The 8504-nt window shown below is 39.0% G+C and overlaps 1 protein-coding gene across 8 annotated transcripts in view; it reads left to right on the top strand.

The window, feature by feature from the left end:
* Nucleotides 1–473: 473 nt before the first annotated feature.
* robo2 (roundabout, axon guidance receptor, homolog 2 (Drosophila)) overlaps nt 474–8504 on the top strand; it is a 364614-nt gene continuing 356583 nt past the window's right edge. For 7 of the 8 annotated variants that reach the window (XM_049575692.1, XM_049575687.1, XM_049575690.1 and 4 more), the window contains exons 1-3: nt 474–608; nt 3184–3322; nt 5629–5760. In XM_049575692.1, coding sequence (XP_049431649.1) covers nt 3184–3322; nt 5629–5760 — 271 coding nt within the window. In that variant the 5' untranslated portion in view covers nt 474–608. Of the gene's footprint in view, nt 609–3183; nt 3340–5628; nt 5761–8504 lie in introns of those variants that run through there. The other variant, XM_049575688.1, reaches the window with a different exon arrangement.

Here is an 8504-nt window from a genome sequence, read left to right as displayed (position 1 = left end):
TAAAAAAATAGCAGCAAACTAAAGTGCATGTGGTGTGATGAGGAGACTGTAGTCTTCCTCAAGTGCATAAACAGTGGCGCCATATGGGGGGAAAAAAATTAGGACAATTCCAAGGGCCCCAAATTCCAAATATGTGAAAACTGTAGTTTAGCAGCATTAAAAAATGTATATATTTTATATTGTCACATAATATATCAGTTTTTTCATTGACACATATTTCAGTTGAAAACTTTAAGACATGCTGTCTACCTGAGTGGGCATGTAAAAACATCCTTGAAAATAGCATGTATAAAAAAAAAAATATGCCTAAAGAGGAACAGAAACTAAATAGAAACTGAAAAAATATTGACTGAGGTATTCATAATTCATGCTTGAAAGGGTTAAAAAAACGTGTGGTCAACATTCATTTATTGGGTTGGGGATGGATTCATGGGTAAAGATTCATGACGTCACTATTTCTCCACTCCCCGTGTGGCCAATTAACAAGCGCGAGGAGAAGGACGGTTATCTGCGCACGCGAACAGTTACCTGTTACTGTTAATTTTAAACGGAAAACAAACCGTCAATTAATGAATTACATTTCAACTGGCTGCAAGAGAAGCTGAAAAGTAGGTGAACACAGTTTTATGTACTACGTGACTCGAGTATTTTCCCTAACAAGTTACGGAGGGTTAGCAGGAGTAAAAGCACGGGTGTAACGTTAGCTAACATCATTAATGCTAACTGGAAGCAGGTGTGCTGGTTGTTTGGCTGCTGTTGCCGCTGATATTTGTTTAAGTCAAAGTATGTTACATTTAGTGGCATGGGTATATTTTATTTCGTTTTAATGTATTCGTTTTTTACCTCTTAAAAGAAACAACAACTAAGGCTTAAGCTCTGGATATGTAACGTTAACACAGGCCTGTAACGTTAAGCACACCTCACTTAGGAAACATCAACCACAGTATGTTATATAAGTGTGCCTTGGGGTTTAAGCCTCTATTGGTCCAGGTAAAGACTATTATATGCATTGTTTAAGGCAAATTAAATGTTAATATGCCTTCAAGGAATACAAACTGTTGCCCAATCTCGACTTTTTGGAGCTTTGAAGCTGGTTCTCCTTAATAAGTTAGCCGTGTTATTGGCTGTGTTCATGCATTGTTCCTTATCTCCTATGGATAATGAACTATGCCTGGTCTCCAGCCGTGGCTTAGATTGCAGCTGAAGAATCCAATTGTCACTTTATTATACTTAAGTCATTTCTCATCATTTCACCTGCTTTTTGCAAACTGAAATTATCAGTTACCCTATTGTATGCACGTTTTACAAACACAAAGTAGTGTATATATACTCTGTGTGATAAATATGCAACCTGATTTAATGTTAACAGTATTATATTGCCTGTCAAAACAACACAGAAAGACATAATATAAAGCTAGTCAGGTACAGTAATTTGCCAGCAAATGGTAAAGCTCACCAGTGTTGCCAGAAGAATAAGATTCGTCCTGTTATGTTTTACTGTCACACTGTACATGACGGTTTGACACAGCAACAATAAGCAGGCATAGCTTTGTACTATGCTTAACAACTGTCTAACCACAAAACCACATGAGCAGTATTGACAGAGGTCACATTGTGGGCCGCCTAATGTCACCCAGCATTATTATGTTTAATTCAGGCTTGAATGTAGGGTGACTATAATTAGAACTACAGTCAAAATGGTGTTACACTGTGTTGGTGTTTTCTATTTTAAGGGAAGGATCAGTGAATTCAAAGGTGGCGCTGGCATATGACTAATGTACCTTTTGGACAGCAGGGTGTATAGTCAGCAGGGAGTGTCCTTCAGCTGTAGACCCAGGTTCAAGTCGCTGCGTCAGCATTTGTTTTTGTGGAAGTTGCTAAATTCTTACAACCTCGAGGGTATCTGTCTGACTTACTCCCTGCTCTGCCCTTCCTGTCATCAAGAGCAGTGACGTAGTTAGGGTTGCCGAACTAATGTCAACATGTCATTGATAAGGACTTGCACTCTGAGGTGATTAAATTACATCACAGACACTGCTTAAGTGCCAAGTTATGCTGCCTGCCAGTTAGAAACATTCATCAGCAGTAAAATAAGTCCAGAAACTGGCACATTGTAGCACTATGAAACAACTGACAGCACTCAGACAGGCCAAGTATTCAAACCACAGATACTTAAAATACGTACGTTTCATACATAGCACAATGTTTCTAAAGTGACAAAGTATGTGAGCAAATTTTGTCATTTGGAGGTGGAAGGTATGGGGGATGGCGTGACTCCCAGGTGAGATGGCTGCCAAGCTGCTCCATTAGAGTAGCTGAGAGTGAAGATCAGGCACAAGGGCTCAGTTGCCCATTACTTTTTTGACATACGGTAATTATGCACCTTGTACAGTATTTTGAACAGTAATTTTATGTATAGCCCAATCAGTGCTGGATTTTTGAGGCAGATATTGATAATTTAGAGTTAAAAAAATCTGATAATGAATGATACATTGCCAATTATTTAGTTCTGGTTGACGTGATGGAAAGATGGAGAGGTTTCTAAATAACCTCAAATATATATTTGGCATTTGTACTGTACTGCAGTATGTTGTTCATTAGCCAACACATATGCCACATATGTTTGACATGAGCCTATATTGGGCCGGCTCAGTCTAGCTCTAGATTTTTGCAGCCTCTGCCCTTGTTACCACTACTTTACTTCTTTTTAAGAAAATAACGAGACAGTGGCATGTGGCATCCATCCAGCTCTCCTCCATTGAGTTGAGTTTTTCCATAATAAATTTGTTTTCCTGCATCACATGGAGAATTTCAAATGTTTTGTATTACTTTGTGCATTGAAAGGTTGTAGGGTACGCTGTCTAGTGCTTCAATAAGATCCTACATAGATTGCCATGTAAGTGCACAGAAGCCCGGCTTGTGATTTGGAGCTCAAAAGCTGAAATGTGAACGAATGAATAGAAAAGAAAACAGCAGCACTGAGGGAATGTGAAATCAAATTAGTTTAACTCTGTGATTTTTGCTCTGTGCACATTGGCGTACCGAGAATGCAGCTCCTGACAATCTACATTATCAAAGCAATCTGTCTCTCTTCTCCTTTTCTTCTCATTCCCATCCATTGGTTTTCCTCTCCTTTTCTCTTTTTTCCTTTTCCCCTCATTTTCCCTCCCTCTGTCTTTGCAGATGGGCTATTTGGCCGGTGAAAGGGAAGAGAGCTGTGCCAGTTGTGAGTGTACAGCGGAGGCAAAGAGGAGAAACTCACTCAGACAGCAGTGGGAGTTGGACTCGTTCGTGGGATATACAGCAGAAACACAACACGAAGGTGGAGATACAGTAGAGGTACTGTATGCGTGTGTGTTTTCGGGGTGGGGGGTAAAACAGTTATCCGTAGAACTAGATTAGTTCTTCATGTTTTAATTAAGGTAAAGGTAAGCTTTTCATTGCAGCACTGAAGACTTCTCTCTTATTTTTAAGACTGTCCTTTTCTGAGACTGAGGCTTCATATTTTTACATTTTTCAGAAGTTGGTTACAAACTTCAAAATTACTGTATGTAGACAGTGGTTTTCAACTGTCTTCATTTTTTAAAGGTAAATCTTTATGTACCAGTTTAATCAGCATGTTTCATAAATTACATCTATGTTTACAGATGTTTTGTGATGAGTGTTTTTCCTCTGAATATTAATTTTGTTATCTACATGGTTGAATGGCTTTCAGCTCTGTTTTATATTCTGCAGTGAGTGTATACCTAATGAATAATCCAAATTACTGTATAAAAGGCAATCTCTGCAGTAAACCTAACCCTTTATTTTATTATATGTTGCATACAGCTAATGATTCATTATGTGATGTATGCTCTCAGTTCGGTGTTTTTGGCATTTGTACATGAGTTGATCAAGTGTGATTTGTGTGCCTTAGGTGTAACTATACAAACAATCAATGCTAGCTGAAAAGGCAATTCCATGTCAACACAGGAATGAAGTGTAAACAGCACGTTGGCAGAGCTCTGTCTGTGTCTACACACGGTGTGAGGCACAATATTGGGTGTAGGTCATCCAAGTTTTGGCAGTGCTCGGAGCCCAACACACAGTCACTGCAGTTATGTGTGTGAAATGGTCGAAAAAAGATGTCTGGTCACACTCCATACCGCTCAAACATCTTGTTTGGAAGCCATTTACAATATTTACTAGATAACTGCACACATACATTTTTTCTCCAATCAGTCAGGAGTGTGTGACGTACAGTATCCAACCTGCTGACATCTTATAAAGCTAATGTTACCAGCCAGGAGTTGGAAAAGGAATGGGAGTCGAAGGATGCTCCAAATAAACATCTGGTGTCAGAACCAGCTCAACAGGTCCCTAGCACTGACCTCTCAAGGAGACAGTGGTCAATCCTCAACATTTTTTTTCCTGCCTACAAAGTTCTGATTGGCTCAGTAGTTTTCTAACCAATGAACACAACAAGATTTAAATCCTATTTGAAACCCTGACAAGGTCGGAGATATGCAAGTGTAAGAAAGTACACTTTAATTCAAACACCCAGACATGATCACAATCACACACAGGTTCAGATGTATAAAATGCAGAGGTTGACAATTGTAGTATATTGATTTAAGATTTCAAATGTCATTAAATGTTCAATACTAATTTATTTTCCACTGCTGAATGGTGGCAATAGGAGTTTGCTGTTAGGCTGTAGAAGGAATTTGTGGATGAGATGTAATGGTTGTTGATCAAACATAATTCCCGTTGTTTGCATAGTGGGTTTTTTTTTTGTATTTGGAGGCACAGAAAATTGGCTTTATTTACGTGCCCAATGATGCAGCAGTGCCAAATAATTAATCTCTTTCTTGGGTGTCAGGATGTGAATATAAATGACTGACTAAAAAGTGCAGGTTTATTGATTTCATTCCTTCTTCGGATGCCTGCTGTGAAATGTCAGGGTGAGGGATGGCACTTAGTAAACTTTGCCACACACTGTGCATCAGTTATTAGAGTGACAGGATGGAGCTTTTTACACACACATTTGATGTCAGCTGTTTGCACTTCTTAAACATCACTTTGGAGTGACTACAGATTTAATCTTAATTTAGTTGGTTTTAGTTTTTTCCAAACTACCCTCACTCATGAGCCAAGTGTGACAAGGTGACCTTATTATATCTTAATATTACAGATCTGTGCAAAATCTCATCTGTTGCTGTTACTGATTATTCAAAACTTTTAATATTAAGTTGTTGGACATTGTTGCTGGTGGCTTTACAATGTTGCAAGAATTAATGTTTTATTAGATGTAGGCCTAGTGGATAAATACAATACATTTTCATCTTGGATTCATGTTTTGTGTTATTAGAATCTGATAAATTGTTGGTCACTGAATGCTTTTTGTATTAATAGCTGTGGTACTTTGGCCGTGGACTAATATTTAGTGCTGAACATTTGCTGAATTAAATATCTGCCAGATGATTTATCTTTCCTGCCGGGTCTCATGAGCCCAACAGTCTCATATTCTCTTATTTTTCATATCATGTGTTTAATGAGCCTTTTTCCCAACTATATCAAGGACTGTGCGAGTAAAGTGGAAATGTTTATCAGTATGTTAATAGCTTGTATATCACTGTATACCCCCAGTATCCAATGGTGCCATGGCCAGAAGGAGCCAGAGCAATGTGGGACTCAAAGCACTACCAGTGGTCGGGCCTTCGTCCATCTTCCAGCTCCTCCTTATTTTCTGTGGTCACTTACTGGATGCCCAGGGTCAAGGTAAGAGTCAGACTTTTTCTGTTGTGTTTCTTTTTGGCGTGTTTGCAAGACGGAGAGCATGCATAGGGACAGGGTTAGTACCACTAGATAGATACTATAGGACCACAGTGTTCTTTATTGCTCTTGCACTATGAAGAACACAAAAACATTTTGACAGATACGTGCATAATGTGTGAAACACTGCACTACGCAAAGCAACAACACTATGAATGGGATTATTTAACAACCAGGATTTTTCACAATACTCCATAAATAACTGTAACCGTGTGTTTAATGTGTAGAAGTACGATATGTTACTGTACGTAGTAAGCTATTGGTTTGTACGCCAGATTTAATCCTCATATCCTACGGAGACAAGGCCACTATGCCCTCTGCTGTCAAAGCACTCCACTGGCTTCCATCCCTCCCTGTGACTGGTTTTATTTATAGCATGGCAGGAATTGCTACACTAACAAGTGACAAGTGCTCAAAATATACACACATGCACACACGTGCACATGCGTACACACTAGAGCGCACATGCAGTACACCAATGCCAACTTTCAGGGGTGGTAAGGGGCAGCAACAAGGTTAATGCACGAGAATTGGGAGCAGTGTATTCAGCTCTTATAAAATGAGCTCTGATTAATGGGCCTCAGCTGTGGCATATGCCAGGGCGAAACGTGTGGGCGGACAAGAGAGGACAAATGCCAGACCAGAAGAAGATAAGAGCCATCCTCAGAAACAAACATCAAAGATTTACGTGGCATTTAGAATAATGAGTTTCCTGTTATCTTTCCTGATTTGAAAATATTCTCTCAGCTGCTCTCTCTGTTAGATAAATATTAAAACTACTCCCACTTGTGCTGTAAGTTAAAGGTACCTTTGTCTTACAGATATTTTAAAGGAGGTACAAAAACTCTTGACCTTTAAGCCTGACACTTGATAATTGTTTTGTTTAATTGTCTTGTGCGGGTAACTGCAAATCACAAGCTAAATGTAAGCTCTGTAAAGATGATTAACATTAATGTTGCAGGTAAGTGAGGATAAATATTTTAATGTGTTTGTCAGTAGCGCTGTAACTGATGTACAGTGGAGTGAAGATGTGGGTGGGGTCATTTTTGGCAGCCAAGATTCAGCAGGGAAAATCCCTTTTTACATGATGTATTGGGCTGGCAGGCCGATCATTTCCATCTCTCAAACTCTCCGGGAGGAACTGCACTAACAGTAAACACAAACTGTGCACTCTCATGGCACACCAACAGTATGCTATAGGATGTGATGTAATGCACTGTAATGTAGTGTTTCTCATTTGCATAAGCTATATAGCTGTTTGTTGGTTATTGCTGTTTCTTTATTTTTTAGTTGATTAATCTGTAATTCATCAGTGTGTTCATAGTAGTTTGTATTTTGTTGATTAATTTATCTATCCATTTATTGGCCAGACCATTTACCCATTAGTTTACACATGTCACATGCAATTAATGTATATATGTCTGGGTGAACTTCAGACCCTTTAACTACTAAGTGTACCTCTGGAAGTGGTCAGAGATTCATGTCGCTGGTTAATCTATGTGTACGGAAACTTAAGTCCTGCAAAGATTTGAACACAAATACTCTGTAACAAGAAACGTGCATCAGGCTTGGTCGGTATCAAGGTATTACAGTATACTGGGTTATGTTAAAATCTTGAAGGTATGACTTTAAATACCATCAAAAATACAGATACTCCTCTTCCTATTAACTATTAAACTGATAGTCCACCAGAGGTAAGTCTCTACTAGTGGAACAGGCAACTGAGCTGCGAAAGATGGCAACTGCGAATGGTAGGGATAATTTTACAGGACTAGTAAAAGAGAAAAATGCCTCTGTCTCTGTTTGGGAGTAATGCCACATATGACTTTATCTTGAGAGGACATCCAACAACTAGTCCTATTATTTTGTCCAACACATCATCTCCGTTGAACCCACTGATGTGTCGGTATCCACCAAGTATCATCTGTTCCTCCAGGCTGCTTATTTCCTACCTATTCAATAGTCTATGGGCTATAAGTATTTAAACCCAGTAAGAGTTATCTCCGTAGACTAATTGCATATTAGAAAAACTTTTTTTTTACACAAATACTGCCATTTACTTTATACCCTGGTGAAATGTTAGGAAGGTATGAAAACATATATCCCACCCAAGCCTGGCAGGCACATTGCATAGCACAACCTGCAGAGGCTGAATAACTGTCAGAAAAGAGATATGCGGTTTACAATTTGGATGGGATCAGGAGTTTGCCATCGCTATTACAGGTTATACATATAGTATTACAAGACGGGGTGCTGTGCTTACATTTTAAATACCACTAGCTGCATTTAATGTCAGATTTAAGTGTATTTGTATGCTCAGGCAGTTTTACTTCTTTTTACTGCACTGTGGTTTGTGGGAAATATAAGACTGTCTTTGTGGCTGACATCTGGTTGTTAGCTTTTCTGCTTCCCGTGCTTCTGTGCCTTCTGCTGAGGATATGGTATTCTTGTCAAGGTGAGCTATCTGCTGCAGAGACACGGGCAGGAGAGGGAGCTTTTCCCGAATGCTAACAGTCCAGTACGCCAGATGCAAATATTGACAAGTCACATTGGTGGTGGCAGAGATAAATGTCCTTAGTTACAACAGTAGACACGTCGATGTGAGCTTCAAAAGAAATTCTACCATAACATGTTTTCAGAATGTTATGTGAGACTTTTTTAAAAAAAAAAATGTAAACAGCATAAATACT

The sequence above is a fragment of the Epinephelus fuscoguttatus genome, linkage group LG5, assembly GCF_011397635.1.
Source record: "Epinephelus fuscoguttatus linkage group LG5, E.fuscoguttatus.final_Chr_v1".
Lineage (NCBI taxonomy): Eukaryota > Metazoa > Chordata > Actinopteri > Perciformes > Serranidae > Epinephelus > Epinephelus fuscoguttatus.
This window is presented reverse-complemented; position numbering and strand designations above follow the sequence as displayed.